General features: G+C 35.8%; 1 protein-coding gene across 1 annotated transcript in view; it reads left to right on the forward strand.

The window, feature by feature from the left end:
- The first annotated feature begins 83 nt into the window (after positions 1–83).
- The window catches only part of LOC129746318 (calcium-transporting ATPase type 2C member 1), a 50,477-nt gene continuing 31,741 nt past the window's right edge, over positions 84–18,819 (forward strand). Inside the window, exons 1-3 of the mRNA XM_055739918.1 lie at positions 84–477; positions 9,147–9,426; positions 9,681–9,837. Coding sequence (XP_055595893.1) covers positions 415–477; positions 9,147–9,426; positions 9,681–9,837 — 500 coding nt within the window. The 5' untranslated portion in view covers positions 84–414. The remainder of the gene's footprint in view (positions 478–9,146; positions 9,427–9,680; positions 9,838–18,819) is intronic.

An 18,819-nucleotide genomic window follows, 5' to 3' on the forward strand; every position in this document is an offset into this window, starting at 1 on the left:
GCATAATTCATAGAATTCATATGATACTTACATCCGATCCATGTTTCAATTCGATCCACCGATCACACCGCATCGGTTTGGCGTCGTTAGTCGTTAGTCAGTTCGTCACTCGATGCAGCCACAGTCGCGAATCGCGAATCTTGACTCGTTCGCTTTTTGTTTGTTTGGCAAAAACTGGCGTTGATGATGTGCTACTGTTGCCAATTAACTGCTTGTCTGTTAGCTACCTACCTCTAATAGCAAAACATGTGCTCTCGCGAAACGTTTGTTTTGGTGAAATCTCCAGCAATAATTGTCAACGGTTTTGACCTTCCTGCGTGATACGACGAACTAAGATAGTTCTCGGGGTGATAACGTGTCGTTGTGGCAAATTTGTTTGTGATCGATCGATAATAATAAAAGGTGGTACCCAAAATGGCTCACCGGGAGAAGATACGATCCTATTATACCTTCGGAGGACGAGCAGCAGCTAAAGAGGTTAGCGGCCTTTTTGTTGATGATTGGGAATCCAGTTGCATTGTTATCGTTTTGGGACGGACGTGTACAGAAGGGAGTAGTTTTACTTTTAAATGCAATACGTGTGATTTACTGATATGTTGGAAGTTGAAGAAAAAAGTGATTGCAACGGTGATATGGTGAATGCAATTTACTCATAGATTGTTGGCTAGTAAAAGTGATTTCAGTTGGTGAAAGGTTTTAGAAAATAAAAATGCAATGAATTCGGTCGCTGCAACTGGTCAAGAATTAATAACCTTGAGTGAGACTGGATCATCGATTTTGTATGATAACATGGAAGACTCCCAAACAAAGCTGGAGTGTTTTGTTAGGAAGTGATGAAAACGATAATACAGAAGAACCATCCTTGACCAAATATATGACCATTGAAATTGTACCTGTGTATAATATGACTTGTATCGAGTGATCTGTTAAAATAAGCATTTTCTTAGAAGACGTGTGAGATTTAAAGTATTTACCTCATCAACAGTCGTCATCATGATCATGATTGCAAATCACAAATCGTTATCAATTTCAACCAATTCCAATATATAGTTTGAAAAAAAAAAACGATACACTGCGAGCGTTGACTAGCCAGCAGACTTCTTGGTTTTGTAGTTTTTATAGACGCTTAGCTATTTCTTTGGAGAATTATGTTAACTCCGTTTTCAGCAATAATTTGAGGTGTTTAAAATCAACACTTTGTTTGTTGAATATCTTTTATATAGGTACTTCGTTCTAAAAATTCGCGTAAAATGCGACTATTCAAGAATTTTGAATCTCTAAAAATTTGTGCATTATTATTTTACGAGTTCTTATAACAAGCGAAAAACTTCGCCTTGGACACTCGGGCCGAGACCAATCGAAATGACTGGTAAAATTCACACCCCTATAACACAAACTTTACTTGAAATCAACGCTCAAAACAATGAGCCCTAGTTTATTTATGGTGGGTAGAAGGGTGTCATTCGTTATAAAAATATTAATTTTCGAAGCAAAGCCATGAAGATTTGTAGAAAAAGTTCTAGGATTGATTGCTCTGTGACGCTTCATGCACTTGACTTTCAATTTTGTTGGCCTGATTTGTTGCTCAACTGTAATCAAACTTTCTGTCAAAAATTGGCGAAATTTCATCAAAATCTTGAAAGTTATGTTAGATTTAATACATGTTCATTCGAGTATTTAATTGAGTGATTTTAGGTGATAAATATCTTTTATATTCACTAAATAAGTATGAGTAAAATGAATTATGTATTCATTTCTACAAAATACTGTTTTTATTCTTTACTAGCCGATTGCTTTTTTTATTGAATAGATTTTTTTTTCTTAAAGTCTAATTTATGACAAATATCTCACTCGAAGACTGCAACCCGATTGAACTTGAAACAACAAAGTTATTGCTGTTTAAAGATTGTGTTTTGGCCGTGCACCCATGTTGAAATATCATTTAAATTATTCAGTCTCATAACTTATGTCTTCAAATATGAAGAATCAATTTATTTAAAACTAAATAAATAAACAATTAATTTATTCAAAACTAAATAAATAAATTCTTCAAATTTGAAGACATATGTTATGAAACTGAATAATGTAAATGATATTTCAACATGGATGCACGGCCAAAATACAATCTCTGAACAGCAATAACATTGTTGTTTCAAGTTCAATTGGGTTGCAGTCTTCGAGTGAGATATTTACCACAATGTGATAGTGTTTAGGTGCTGGAAAATATCTACTACGACAAAATTGAAGTGAAACCGTGCACTCATGGTCAACATCCATGATTTTTAAATAAGATTGATAATGTGTATTCGTTTTAAATATGAAAAACAAGCAATCGTCAACAATGCCAGAATGAGGTGATTTCGTGCACCCACTGTGATAAAAAAAATTCCATTTTATAACATTTTCAAATCAAAAGAAAAAAATAAAAAATATTATGTTATAAAAATTTGTCCCTTTACCAGTCATTTTGACTGGTCACGGTCCGAATAAGTATATTCAATTTGCCGGTCCTTCTAGTGTTAAGAACATCATGAAATTATTTATTGGAAAACAGAAGATTTATTTTTTTTTGTTTCGATTATAGTCGTTTTACCATCTTTATGGCATTCGCGACTTTATCAACGGTGCAGTTGGCGGATCGTTATTGAAAAACTCATCCGGCACAACTGTGTTCGATGTTTACTCTTGGGCTAGAACTCGCGGACATCGGCTCAGGAGACAACAGACTTGCCAACTGAGCTATATCACAAGCCCAGAAGATTTATTGGAAGTTAAGATTTGTGCTAACGATTCTAAAAATAGCAATATATATCACATTAAGCCCCGGGTCCAACCTCACAAGGCAACAAAGTGAATAAGAAGTTATGAAGTTTATGAGAGATCTATAGATTTCAAGTATGGAGTTCCTGAGCTCAACGATGTATCAAAAGGATGTGTTTTGATCATCCTTTAACATAACCTGCAATAACCTGCATAACCCGAATCCAAGAAAATAGTAAATTTTTTACAAGAATGAATATAAGGAGTGTATTCAAGAAAAATGCAACATTTTGTTTCGAGAATAACTTTTGAATGCATGAATGGAAATTGATGAAATTCTCAGCGAAGCTTCTTGTTAGTAATGTAATGTAGACGTGTACAAAATTTAGTGACCATCTGTCAAGTGGTTTTTGAGATAGCTTTCAGTACTGAAGTTCATTGACAAAATTTTTTGGGCAGGATCGAGAAAAATCCAGAAAAGTACCAATGGGAGACCCAAAACAGCTGGAAACCAACTATTCAACCAAAGTTCTCATGGTAAATCATTTAATAAGTCCTAGAGGATCTAATAGTGAGCTGAAATTTGAATAAAAGTGAAGATTATTTATGCCATGAAGTGGGAGGAATGTAAGAGGTTTTTTCAAGCTCAATCCGAAAATATGAATAGAGAAAGTGATCAAAAGGCAAACTGGTTCGTCTAGCTGACTTATTAATAGCCCTGACTTCATTTCTATAAGTTAGAAAAGCTGTCCACCGGTAAAAAATACAAAATACGGTGGTCAAATCGTGCGCAAAATATTTGGACTGCTTGTGGGGAGATATTTTGAAAAACGGACTCTTTGCGGTCACCTGGCCTTTTTTCAACCAGAATTTTATCGTTAACAAGTCTCGTCTGTATTTCCCGGAGCTAAACAAGGTGAAAAAAATTATTCAGGTTTTCATAACAATTGACATGATGACTGCCTCCAAATGCAACCGTTTTCTCTGCAAAGCACTTCAATAGATCCAACATAATTTATACTCTGTTGAAATTAGATCTGGAATCGTGTCATTACGCAAAAACGGTGGTGGAGTGATAAAAAGTAAAATATGTTGTTTTTGTGCAAGGAGGACAATCGGCAGAATTTGTTATAACTTCGACCAAATTCAAAACTTTGAGTAATTTTGAAGATTCAGCTTCAGAAAACAGCAAACGTAATCAAAAATATCCTTGAATTTAAAACACGTGGTCCATAGTATGCATAACAGATGGCGCACGTGTTGCTCAAAAATTTCTCCATTCGACGCTAACTCAAAAACCACTTGACAAAACATCACTAAAATTTGCATATACATATAAACATTATGTTATCAGGTAACATCGCTGAAAATTTCATCAATTAACTCCAGGTATTCAAGAGTTATTCACAAAACAAAGTGCTGCACTTTTTTATCGAATACACTCCTTAGAAAACAAACCCTGAACGCCTCAAAATGTCTCCAAATCGTCAAATTACTACACCATGGAGCAGTTATAGAGGCTACCGGAGACCTGCGATTTTCGAAATTCGATTTTCTCGGGTCCATGGCCATTAAGAAGTAATGATGATTCCAAAAAGGTATTATTGCTGAAAATCCGTCAAATAGTTTTGCAGATCGAGCCAAAACTGTAAACCGGGTTTTCGCGATTCATGTTTTCGATCCAGAAGAGTGTTAAAATCACTCTGAAATACCAGGTACCTACCTACACGTATTGAATGCTGTAAAAATTATGTTACATACTGTTTTATCATTTTGCTTATGCAACATATCCAAAAATGTAAAAAAGACATTGAAAAATAGTGTTGGACATAACTTTGTATGGAGTCGCTTCGTACTTTCCTGCTCGAAGTATTTAGCTACGAGATATCTCGTATTTGGTCCGCAATGTGTTTACAACTTTGAAGCTTAAATGCGTTTAGTTTTGGTTATTATCATCTATAGCTTAAATGAAATTGAATTTCAAAAAGACCTAGAAATCTGGCATAACTGAAAAAAATCAAATTGTTCATAACCCTGCGTCTTTTAAGTTGTGATGTGAATTCATACGTAAAATCAGAAAGTTTTTGACTGAAATCACATCTCGAAAACCAAGATTGGTGCCTAACGCCTTTCTTATAACTGAAATTATTACACACTGGCCTAGAACTCAAATCTCGTTATGCTGAATCGACTAAAAAAAATTAGCATAGAAATGTAAGGCAAATACTTAAAATGTACGGGGAATTTTTTTAAAGAATCCAACAAAATAAAATAGAAAGAATGTTCACCACTTTTACCGCCACAAGTTGATAAAGTATCATAAATAACTTTCACGAATTTCAAAGTTTTACAAAAGCCTCATGATTAAAAGTTTTTTTAAATAACTTGAACAAACCCACGATTGCAAATCAGAACTTTTTTCAACGTGAATTCATTCAATTTATTTGGGCTGTATTTTGCGAAAAAAAAGAACCATTTATCAAGAAGAAATGAATGAACTTTTAGTTTAAAGTCTCTATAATTCAACAACAAACAAAACCATTTATCAAAACTTATAATATTCAGCACAGATTTTTATCATAACCATTGCCTCAATTTTAATTTTTTCAATAAAATAATTAATAAAAAATAAATTTGCGAGAAAACTAATATTTAGTGACTACTAAAAACAATTAAATTTGTCAAAAACAAAAAAGAAAATTACTAACAAGCATAAATCCTCGAGAAACTTATGTTATCTGGTTTCGAAAATATTTTTTTTACAATTAAGCTCGATTTTTAACTTTTGAAAATCGGGAACTCATAAGCCCATGCGAGAGAAAATTGAAAAAAAAAACAAATAATTGTAATTTCGTGGCCAAATGTTATCAGGTTCATTGATGGATGTATACAAAAGGTGGAACAAGATACCAAAAAAAAACCAAAAATTAAAAATCAAATTTCAGCCAGAGAATAGTTTATAAAATTTGGATGAATATTTCAAGTTTAAAGTTCAAATTAAGTAATACATTTTTGAGAGCGGATTGGAAATTCTGACTCAGAATTTAGATGAATATACCAAATCCAGAATCCAGCACCTAGTATTCAGGCCCTAAAAATAGTTTAGTTGATTTCCGAATGAACTAAGTAACCAAAATATTAATCAGAAGCAATTTACATCAAACTTAAACTAAGCATCAGAAATTAAAATTCAAATTCGAAATATACATATGTATATCCAAGATGAAATTACTGATTATAGATCAGTATTTCAATAGGAAATTCATCGTTTATAATTATATTTCAAATTTCAGGATTCATTAATCAGATATCATAGTATAATTCGTTATGAGATCAGGATAATAAACTAATTTTTATTCGAAACTTCAACTTAAAATTTTGAACTTATCATCACATGGAATTCTATCAAAATCAAACTTAATCACATTCAAATCATAAAAATAAACGAGTTCCCTTATTTAAAAACGAAGTTGCTGTCAAATACTCAGAAGAAAGTAACAATTTTCAAGAAGAGTTTGCAGGATAAAGTTGATTTTTTTTTATTATAGAGATTTTCAGTAGGCTCACTCATTCGTTGCTACAGGAAAACTAGAATTATTTTCGTATCCCTTTGCATTGCAACCTACTATTTATTTATTTTCTGTAAAATCTCAGCAAACATGTATCAAAGTAATCTGAATAAAGTATAAATTTCAAGATTGAACAAGTGAAATTTAAAATCTGTTCTCACTTTCATCATTTACTATACTGACTGGACACTCGAATTCGTTTGTTGGATAATTTTTCCAGCAGTTCGCAATGTCGATTCCACAGTTCGCATCGATCGCTTTCGATGAAATGCTATCCCAGTGCCACCCAACTATCAAGGCAAATCCAAAAAGGCATTTTCGACGATACAATCAGAGTAAACAAGTAAATTTTTCCTACAGGGAATTTGTTTGTCAAATTTTGCAGGTTCGCAATACCGGCGGTAGATGGCAAAATGAGTCAAAAAATGATCGGATTTTTGTTCTAAGTATCATGTCAGTGTGGTCAGTGCTTTAATGTTAAACTTTTATCAAAATGTCTAATTTAATGGTAAAAAAAGCTGATAGTATGTATGTATGTATGTTGGTAATCCACCATGGGTGCACGGATTCACCGCAGTTTCTGCCAAAGTATGGGTTCACATACATTCCTTAGATTATTAGGTTCGACAAATCTCCAATGCAGCGCGCCACCATACCCGGACCCCATGGCTTCGTATGAACTGTTATGTGGTGAATGTATTGCGTGTGTTGATGTAGGTATATTTTCGGAAGAACGAATCAATCAGGTGGGCTAGTTTACTTACAGGTATTCCGACATCCGTGTATATACCTGGCCAGCTGGCAACTGATTGAACATTCCATTTATATAATCAGTTATATAATGAAACACATCTTACCTGTCGGCCCGCTTATGGGATTCGAACCCAAAAGTTTTTCTTGCCGATACCGGGAATCGAACCCAGTACGCCTGGCGTGCCAATACCAGACTCGCGCCAGCCTAGCCACTAGACCACATCGGCGCTTGCAATTTAATGGTAAAAAAAGCTGATAGGCGTATTTATTCCTCGCACGAGCTTTTTTACGTCGTATGAAACATTTAAAGAATTCACAGAAACTGCTGCAAAAGTACTTTATAGGGGGAAGTCGTCTATGACCGGACACCTTCTATGGCCGGACAACATTGATTTTTCGAAAACGATATATCCTTATAATGCTTTAACATCATGAAAATAAAGTAAATAGTGGCCTGATATGGTGTTAGAAATATGGTAATCCAATCTGAAAAGGTAAACAAATTATAGGCATCGAAAGCTTTCGCCAAGTAGTTCGACGAGGATCACCTAAACTTTACATTTATATTGTGATCAGTTTTTACGGCTTGTCAAATGTGAATTGCACATAAACGTCATCGTTGGTTGGTTATCTTTCGACTTCAGTAGATGTAAGATAACAAAACGGAAGTTCAAACAAAATATTAGGAAAATAAAAAAAAGTGCGATTTCTCTATGACCGGACACCATATAGTTCTCTATGACCGGACAGGAAAATATTCAAAATTATAAATGATTTCAACTTGAAACTTTCATTTTTTCATCTCTATAGCACCCTCAATTGGTTAGCTGAAGATACGGATTCAATAACCAAACTATTTTAGTCCTCTGATAATATTTAAATTTAGCTGTCCGGTCATAGACAATTTTACTCTAATTTTTTCGAAAGAAATGTTACATTCTGGTTTGTCAAAAAAACTTTTATAAATGGCTTCATAGAATGTCCAGTATTGAAAAGTACTTACTCACAAGACCTAAACAAGTGATTTCAGTCATTTTGCTACGTTTTTGTGCCATTGGTGACAACTTTGGTGATGAAATTCGTAGTGTCCGGCCATAGACAACACTTTTGGAAATGAGTGAAAACTAACATAAAATGATTTCTCTTACCACATGAATATGTTGTAAATTAATTTTTTTCTAATACTGTTTGGTGATCATAATATTGATACTCTTCAAATCAGTAGAGGAACCAATATTTACAAAAACTTATTTTTGAAGTTATTGCTTAAAAACCTTAAGTGTCCGGTAGTAGACAACTTCCCCCTACCACTTTAAAAATTTGTATTTTACTTATAGAATATGTTATCCAGACTAAAAATATCCCAAATGGAAAAAAGTTTCAACAGGTTTTTGTCAGTTTTTGTATTTTTTTGTAATAAAACAGTTTGTTTACATTTGTTTTCATACGACGTAATGAAAGCTCACGCCAGATTTGTGTATTTTTTGAACCTGGAAAATCTTGAAATCTCAATCGAGAAAATCGGGAAAAAAACAGAAGATGGAAAATAGAAACTCACTGGCAACCTTGGAATAATCAGAGTTACATTAACTTTCGTCCAGGTCGGTTGACATTAAATAGAGATACCTACATACTGAATTGTCAAATTTATACACCAAGCACGGAAAAGAATGGCAAAACGTGATAAAAATAAGGATTAATAAGGCATTGTGTTTTCCGCTTTACGTGACAGTAATGACTCCTCTATTATTTGATCATCTTCGTTACCCCCAAAGATTTATTTCCCAGGACTGTTAGAAAACCAAAAAAAAACTAAAATGAAACAAAATTTAAAAAAAAATTGTAAGTGTTATTCGACATCCAATAGAGATATCATAAGACACAAATTATATAATTTATGTAAAACGCCCTGCTGAGAAATGAAATCATCTTTAACGTGAAGATCAAATTTTCTTATCTGTAATGAAGATTATGGATTTTATTATTTCTGTTCTCATCTGTATTAACTCTTGACTAAAGTTTCAAACTAATCCTCTTAATTTTTTCTTCTCTTCCATTCAATAGGGTGACGGGGCTACCGTGAAGGGGGGTGCCGGTGGTGCTGAATCCGGCGAGGACGACGTCACCGACGAGATGTTGCTGTCGACGGCGGAAGCGTCCAGCCTCTCGGCCCAGGAAGTGGCCGCCCGGTTACGAGTGGACGTCCGGGCGGGGCTTCGATGGGCGGAAGCCAACAGCCGATCGAAAATCGTCGGCTACAACGAACTGAACGCCCTCGACGAGGAACCCACGTGGATGAAGTACGTGGAGCAGTTCAAAAATCCACTCATATTGTTACTATTAGGTGAGTTTCGATGGGAAGAAGCAAGGAAAAAAAAACACTCGAACTGTTCGAAGGACCACTATACTGCTGTTGACAGTTGATACAGTTGTTACATATACGTACCAAAGCAACTTTTTGTGGTTTGTCGGTTTCGAATGGTTCTGTACCTATCGTTTAGTCTCCCTGCTTGAGGAATGTTACGTCAATGGGATGACAACTGTGTATTTTTTTTAACGTTGACTGATGTTGTTGTCATTGCTTGTATCTGCTTTCAGGCTCGGCGGTCGTGAGTGCGTGCATGAGACAGTTTGACGATGCTATCAGTATTACGATAGCGATTATTATCGTTGTCACAGTGGCATTTATTCAGGAGTATAGATCTGAGAAGAGCTTGGAGGAGCTGAAGAAGCTGGTGCCCCCAGAATGTCACTGGTGAGTAGGATGTTTTCAGTTGACGATATGACGTCCCGCAGAAAACGATTACCTAATGGAGAAAGCTCGTTATGGGTCAGGCGTTATCGTCAGGCGGCCTAAACAAATGACGATATAAGCCTTTGACTTTGCGTCCTACACTAATGAAAATTGTTCAAAATTGTTCATGACATTCCCAGTTCATGACATGTGCCAGTATAGAAATATTTTTGTAACTATTTTCTGATTTTCAAATTGGGTATTCATATTTAATAAGTCGCTTACAATCTGATAGTTTGAACCAAAAGCACAATGCGAACTTCTCTTTACTATGGCTGATACAAAAGTAAAAAACGATTTGACCGACACATGTTCTCAAAATTTTTACATTTGTTAATCGTCTGGGAAAAGGCTGAATAAACCGCAACCAATCGACGAGAAAAATCCTACTAAATATTGTTATGGTTTTTCCCCATTACATGCGTACGTGCGATCCATGGAGTTTTTTTTAAAAGTTTCCTACATATTAGGAAATAATTATCCTTCTTGGCGTGTTCGTAGGTTAAAATTCGACTTACGAAATGAAAGAAATTCTTGTTTTAATCTTTTTTTCAGCTAGAAGTTGTAGCGGAGAGAGAAGCTAAAATTCAGGGTCAAAGAAATTCAACTGCCTGAAGCTGCGCACAGTATATTTAAAAATACTTGATTTTACCATTTTTAACATTATTGTTATATGAAAATGCATTTGTTCATATGAAAAGTATTTTTAGCTACAGTATTTTAATTAAGGGAATATTTGAGAAGGGTAAAAACTAAAGCATAAATACTCTCATTCGACCGACTGAATGTGATTTCAATGGAAATTAAAGCACGAAATTTGTATACGTGCTTTTTTGTTTCAAAAAACATAAAAATAAAAAATATTGAAAATTAAAATCTCGAGTTAAACAAAAAACCCATCTCCAGTTTTTTCTGTATCTAATATTTGTATTACAACCTAGTTGATGCAGCAAAAAGCAGATTTTTTGTTTTCCCCAATTCGAGATATAGCATCTAAAAAATTGATAAATTTTTTCACAATAATGCTCCTAGCTTCAGAAGATAATAAGATAGCCATGCACAGTCTTCAAGAAAAATATGTGTTTTGTTGTGTTGAGAAAATGTTTAGAACACACCAAACTTGTAGAGCTTGTATAATAAATTTATTATCAAAAAACCGTTTTTTAGCCACGCTCTACTTTTTAAATCTTGAAAAAATCATAGAACGATACCGTTCCATTTCACGACTTTGGTTTGTTCAGCAAAGTTTCTTCAAAAGATACAATCTATAGCTTTCTAGAACATTTCTATACTCCATCTCTTCACCGAAAGAAATTAGTATCCCGAATTTTCACGGTATTGACACGTCCTAATATTTCACCTTTTAAAAAGAAAGCGCTTGTTATATGAAGTAACTTTGTAGAACAAATGATTTGTCTAAAACGCACGGATTTTGTGTTATTAATTTTTTCTCGCTAAATGCCTGATCTGGACCACTGTGCAATGTTTAAATTGGTCGGGTAATGCCTTTTTACAACGATATTTTAAGGTTCCCTCATTTGTAACTTTTTTTTATCATTGAATGAAGAAGACGTTTCAATAAATATTTTTTAAGGCTTTTTCTTAGCCCAACAGAAAGCAGACGAGATCAGGAGTTTATACAATATCGCTGAACAAATCAAATGACTTGTGAGTCTTATGTATTTCACTTAATTTTAACGTTTGAAAAAAAAAAGGAATATGATCGTATAAGGGAAAGGCGGGCTAAATTCGCATGAGAGTGCCCCAAATTTGTATGGGAAATTTGAAACCTATAAAATGTTATGCGTTGAAGGCTAAAATTTATCCTAGGCCTAATTCAAGGTCCCATGCCAATTTTAGGCCAGATCGGGCCACAGGAAGTGGTCGCTCAACGAGTGTAAGTTTGTATGGGATTTAGAGACATTTTATTCGAGTCGGGAGGAACATAAAAAATCAGTTTTTCATCAATCACTTTGGTACCCTTCCTTTTCTTAAAGCTTGAATTATAGCAAATATTTCATACAAATACCGCATCTCAATTAGAGTTGAGATAAAAAAGTTATAAAGCTTAAAAAAATGAGCTAACATTGTTAAGTAACATTCATCTGTGTTGATGAGGCGTTTTCGACTGCTTCGACCGAAACTCTCAATTTTAAATTTTCCAACCATTCTAAATATTTTGCAATCTAACGTCACAAAAATGGTTGAAATCGGTTTGGTTTTTATGTGTTAAACAAATTTTTGAATGACTGAAATGTTATTTTTAAACGGTAGTACAAATTGCTTCAAAAAAATCTTCATCTAGTGCCTCAAAATAACAGACAGAAATTTTTAATTTTGATTAACTTTTGAGCATTTTGGCGATTTCAAAGCAATCATTTTTATTTCGAAAAGGACCAGGGCCGGATTAAGCCATCGGGGGGCCCGGGGCAATTTTTTTCGGGGGGCCCATGATTCAATTTTTTTCAAATGCTATCCCAGAGAATACAAAACATTTCAACCGTGTAAAAGAACTGGAGATGAGTTCAGTATACTGTCTTCTAATATCCATATTGTCTGCCTAGAAGATAGTTATTGGTATCTTCAAATAAAAATTGCTAATTAATCGCGTGCAAACAACGCGGAAGAATTTAGAAAATTTAAAAAAATTAATGCTCTGATTTGAGCTGAAAAATGCAAAATTTATTTCTCATTTTTGTTTCATCGGGAAATATTTACCACACGACAATTGGAAAGTATAATGAAGATTTAAAACATAGAAAACAAAATTGAAAAAAATAAACAAAATAATTATACTCAAATTCCATAGAGAAACAGATATAAGAGTTTGATAAATCAAGAATAAAACTCAGTGTCTCAAATCTAAATCTTAATTTTAAAGCAAGTTTTGAGAAAAAAAAACATGAATTAAGTTTGAAAAAAAAAGATTCAAAGTTACAATCAGAGCCAAAGCAAAAATTTCATCACAAGTGAACTCTAGTTTTATATCATTGAAAAAAAAATGTTTATGAATATGTTTATGGATATGATTCTGATCAGATAAAAAAATGGTTATCAAATTGTTATTCTAAATGTGACAAAAATTTGATTGAATGCCCTCTTAGCTTACGGGGTATAACTGCAAAAATGATCGATTGAAAATAAAATCGGAATAGAGATATAATGTTTGAATCACAGAATCAGTTATCATTGTAAAAAGGAATCAAAATGAGTTTATTACCTTAAACAAAGATCCTGAGTTCTCAAAATTCAGAAAAACCATGAAACTGAACTTTAGTAACTAAAGAAACGCCACAAGACTTGAAAATTTCGATGAATTGAATCTGGATAAAGATAAGATTTAAAACATAGAAATATTCATGATAAGAATATCACTCAATGATATTGGCAACTTAACTATTAGATCGTTTCTATGATAGTTTGAGAATGATCATTTGGAAAATTTTATACTGAATTCAGGATATTTACTTCAGTAGCTGATAAAATTTTGCGTTAAATCAGTTGAAAATGTTCCAATAAGTCTAAAGCAGAATTTGGGATGGAAATTCAATAAAGAAACTCTGTACTGTCGATCGGTCCAATTTAAGCAACTACAGTTGTTTTAAGCATTTATTTTCAAAAATAGGAAAGGAAAACGGTTTAGTATTAATAAACCAATGGAAAGTTCAATAAAAATAATTGAAAAGTGAAAAGCAAAATGCGGGAGAACATCTTCACTTCTTACTCCCCTTAGCTTGAAATTCTTTCTAGATATTATTTCACGGATGACCCTTGTTGTTATGATTTCTTTCCATAGATTTGTAGAAATTGAAGTAGTATGATTTAAGTAATGTTAAACTTTTTTTTCCCTCGGGGGCCTCCCCTGAGCCGGGGGGCCCGGGGCAATTACCCCTTTTGCCCCCCCCCCCTTAATCCGGCTTTGAAAAGGACGTAAAATTCTGGAAATTTAATACGCTTGAAAAAAATTTGGTAGTTCTGTTTGTTTTTTAATTATTTTTCCTGCTTTTTCTGCATGAATAGGAATATTCATATATTGCTTCAAAATCACTGAAAGTCTGATGTTATCACTCAAAGTGGGAGTGGGGGTTTCGCAACTTTTTAAAGTAAAAAGAAGGAAAAACTAGAATTGTTTTGAGCAGGGGTTTTGTTCTTGTTTTTTTTTTTACAAAATGTTGTGATAAAAATAATGTTCGTTTTAACACTCAAAAGCCCAAGGTAGAGTTTAAAAAAAAAATAATTGCTGTAATGGTAACCAATTTACCCTCGTTTTCAATGTTTTAAATCATCGTGAAAAATGGTTAAAACCGATGCCCGACCCATTTTCAGTTTTTCGGGAAACTTATTCAGTCGATTTTTGAACCTCTGAACAAAATTGATGGCCTCGGTCAATCACGGAGTAGCAACCATTGGCGATGTGGAACTCGTTCTACTTAGCCACGCCTGCAATCTTGGAATCCGAAATGCATTTAAACCAAATTTAAAATTAATCACAGATTATACTAGAATACTTTCAAATTCTTCATCCAGACATCTTGAGTAGCATTTCGGGTTCAATGATTCAAGGCGGATGTGAGTAGTCAATCAAGCTAAGCTAAGCTAAACTTATTCAGTCGATTTTTGACCAATTTTTTTTTCGAGATAGCACCAGATCTCGACGTTATAGGCATTTTTAAATCATTTGGCATCCAGATTAAAATTTCGATTTTTCTATTTTTTATTCTATTCTTATATTTTTTTAAATATAGATTATACTTTTTTTTAAATATAGAAGTATGAAAATATTGGTAATTTTAATTGATTGATTGATTGATTTTTCAACTAAAATGTAAAAAAGACCCAATTTATTATAATTTTTTAACCAAAATCACAGAACGTCAGATTTTTTTTCTCCAAAATACAAAATTTTGGTCGGCAACCTTGCTTGTAGGTAGGTTGTAAAATCTCCTTAAGATGAAAAAAGAAATCTTTATTGTCCATAAACTTTATTAATTTTAATTGCATTTTTTTATCAAAAACGAATTGCCGTATTTCTTTGTAATGTTTAAAACAAATTTAAACTGTTTTCTAAATAAAAAATTATAATTATTCTACTTCTCATCACTTGAAAGTCTTCTGGGAATTTTCATATGTGATGAAAGACATTAGAGAAACATGAACTATCAAAGAACGAAAGAACATAAGCCGTAAATATCATGAAAATTTCGAAAAAGATACAACGGCTCACCGACAGGACTTGAACCTGCAATCTCCGCTTCGGTACAACGGCGCGTTAGCCAATTCCACCACGGTGAACGTGATGGAACCGGCGAACACGAGCAATCGAGCTCTGCCGATCAACTGCTGGACCTTCTATCGAAACACCATGTATATCCCGCATGTGATCTTTCCCTCTATTGATCTCTCTTGTTTCTCTAACCCCACCCATCGACTCGGGATTTTAGCCGAGCGAGCACATGGTCGATTGCTTCGGGTTTGCCGCAACTTACGGTCAGATGAAGAAGCAATCAGTGCCGCTCAAGGTTCCGAGCAGACCAGTTACACAGGGAGGTGTTGCTCTGTTGAAATCAATACTGATGTTATGAAATCGCTTGGTACATCTTTGTACCTGAAAATGATCACATTTTCATATGTGATGAAAGACATTAGAGAAACATGAACTATCAAAGAACGAAAGAACATAAGCCGTAAATATCATGAAAATTTCGAAAAAGATACAACGGCTCACCGACAGGACTTGAACCTGCAATCTCCGCTTCGGTACAACGGCGCGTTAGCCAATTCCACCACGGTGAACGTGATGGAACCAGCGAACACGAGCAATCGAGCTCTGCCGATCAACTGCTGGACCTTCTATCGAAACACCATGTATATCCCGCATGTGATCTTTCCCTCTATTGATCTCTCTTGTTTCTCTAACCCCACCCATCGACTCGGGATTTTAGCCGAGCGAGCACATGGTCGATTGCTTCGGGTTTGCCGCAACTTACGGTCAGATGAAGAAGCAATCAGTGCCGCTCAAGGTTCCGAGCAGACCAGTTACACAGGGAGGTGTTGCTCTGTTGAAATCAATACTGATGTTATGAAATCGCTTGGTACATCTTTGTACCTGAAAATGATCACATTTTCATATGTGATGAAAGACATTAGAGAAACATGAACTATCAAAGAACGAAAGAACATAAGCCGTAAATATCATGAAAATTTCGAAAAAGATACAACGGCTCACCGACAGGACTTGAACCTGCAATCTCCGCTTCGGTACAACGGCGCGTTAGCCAATTCCACCACGGTGAACGTGATGGAACCGGCGAACACGAGCAATCGAGCTCTGCCGATCAACTGCTGGACCTTCTATCGAAACACCATGTATATCCCGCATGTGATCTTTCCCTCTATTGATCTCTCTTGTTTCTCTAACCCCACCCATCGACTCGGGATTTTAGCCGAGCGAGCACATGGTCGATTGCTTCGGGTTTGCCGCAACTTACGGTCAGATGAAGAAGCAATCAGTGCCGCTCAAGGTTCCGAGCAGACCAGTTACACAGGGAGGTGTTGCTCTGTTGAAATCAATACTGATGTTATGAAATCGCTTGGTACATCTTTGTACCTGAAAATGATCACATTTTCATATGTGATGAAAGACATTAGAGAAACATGAACTATCAAAGAACGAAAGAACATAAGCCGTAAATATCATGAAAATTTCGAAAAAGATACAACGGCTCACCGACAGGACTTGAACCTGCAATCTCCGCTTCGGTACAACGGCGCGTTAGCCAATTCCACCACGGTGAACGTGATGGAACCGGCGAACACGAGCAATCGAGCTCTGCCGATCAACTGCTGGACCTTCTATCGAAACACCATGTATATCCCGCATGTGATCTTTCCCTCTATTGATCTCTCTTGTTTCTCTAACCCCACCCATCGACTCGGGATTTTAGCCGAGCGAGCACATGGTCGATTGCTTCGGGTTTGCCGCAACTTACGGTCAGATGAAGAAGCAATCAGTGCCGCTCAAGGTGGTGGAATTGGCTAACGCGCCGTTGTACCGAAGCGGAGATTGCAGGTTCAAGTCCTGTCGGTGAGCCGTTGTATCTTTTTCGAAATTTTCATGATATTTACGGCTTATGTTCTTTCGTTCTTTGATAGTTCATGTTTCTCTAATGTCTTTCATCACATATGAAAATGTGATCATTTTCAGGTACAAAGATGTACCAAGCGATTTCATAACATCAGTATTGATTTCAACAGAGCAACACCTCCCTGTGTAACTGGTCTGCTCGGAACCTTGAGCGGCACTGATTGCTTCTTCATCTGACCGTAAGTTGCGGCAAACCCGAAGCAATCGACCATGTGCTCGCTCGGCTAAAATCCCGAGTCGATGGGTGGGGTTAGAGAAACAAGAGAGATCAATAGAGGGAAAGATCACATGCGGGATATACATGGTGTTTCGATAGAAGGTCCAGCAGTTGATCGGCAGAGCTCGATTGCTCGTGTTCGCCGGTTCCATCACGTTCACCGTGGTGGAATTGGCTAACGCGCCGTTGTACCGAAGCGGAGATTGCAGGTTCAAGTCCTGTCGGTGAGCCGTTGTATCTTTTTCGAAATTTTCATGATATTTACGGCTTATGTTCTTTCGTTCTTTGATAGTTCATGTTTCTCTAATGTCTTTCATCACATATGAAAATGTGATCATTTTCAGGTACAAAGATGTACCAAGCGATTTCATAACATCAGTATTGATTTCAACAGAGCAACACCTCCCTGTGTAACTGGTCTGCTCGGAACCTTGAGCGGCACTGATTGCTTCTTCATCTGACCGTAAGTTGCGGCAAACCCGAAGCAATCGACCATGTGCTCGCTCGGCTAAAATCCCGAGTCGATGGGTGGGGTTAGAGAAACAAGAGAGATCAATAGAGGGAAAGATCACATGCGGGATATACATGGTGTTTCGATAGAAGGTCCAGCAGTTGATCGGCAGAGCTCGATTGCTCGTGTTCGCCGGTTCCATCACGTTCACCGTGGTGGAATTGGCTAACGCGCCGTTGTACCGAAGCGGAGATTGCAGGTTCAAGTCCTGTCGGTGAGCCGTTGTATCTTTTTCGAAATTTTCATGATATTTACGGCTTATGTTCTTTCGTTCTTTGATAGTTCATGTTTCTCTAATGTCTTTCATCACATATGAAAATGTGATCATTTTCAGGTACAAAGATGTACCAAGCGATTTCATAACATCAGTATTGATTTCAACAGAGCAACACCTCCCTGTGTAACTGGTCTGCTCGGAACCTTGAGCGGCACTGATTGCTTCTTCATCTGACCGTAAGTTGCGGCAAACCCGAAGCAATCGACCATGTGCTCGCTCGGCTAAAATCCCGAGTCGATGGGTGGGGTTAGAGAAACAAGAGAGATCAATAGAGGGAAAGATCACATGCGGGATATACATGGTGTTTCGATAGAAGGTCCAGCAGTTGATCGGCAGAGCTCGATTGCTCGTGTTCGCCGGTTCCATCACGTTCACCGTGGTGGAATTGGCTAACGCGCCGTTGTACCGAAGCGGAGATTGCAGGTTCAAGTCCTGTCGGTGAGCCGTTGTATCTTTTTCGAAATTTTCATGATATTTACGGCTTATGTTCTTTCGTTCTTTGATAGTTCATGTTTCTCTAATGTCTTTCATCACATATGAAAATGTGATCATTTTCAGGTACAAAGATGTACCAAGCGATTTCATAACATCAGTATTGATTTCTTCTGGGAAATTTTTTTTCTTTTGGAAATCACTCTCTTTTAAGTGTTGGACGTTGAATCTTTATCGATATTAATTGACTAAAATTCCTTTTTCTATTATTTAAATTTTTCCGAACACGAAATTCTTCCAAGTTCCAGTTCTCAATATTGATTTCTTGAATACCAGGTAAACTTCCCTGCAATTTTTTATAA

Source organism: Uranotaenia lowii, chromosome 2 (genome assembly GCF_029784155.1).
Source record: "Uranotaenia lowii strain MFRU-FL chromosome 2, ASM2978415v1, whole genome shotgun sequence".
Classification (NCBI taxonomy): domain Eukaryota; kingdom Metazoa; phylum Arthropoda; class Insecta; order Diptera; family Culicidae; genus Uranotaenia; species Uranotaenia lowii.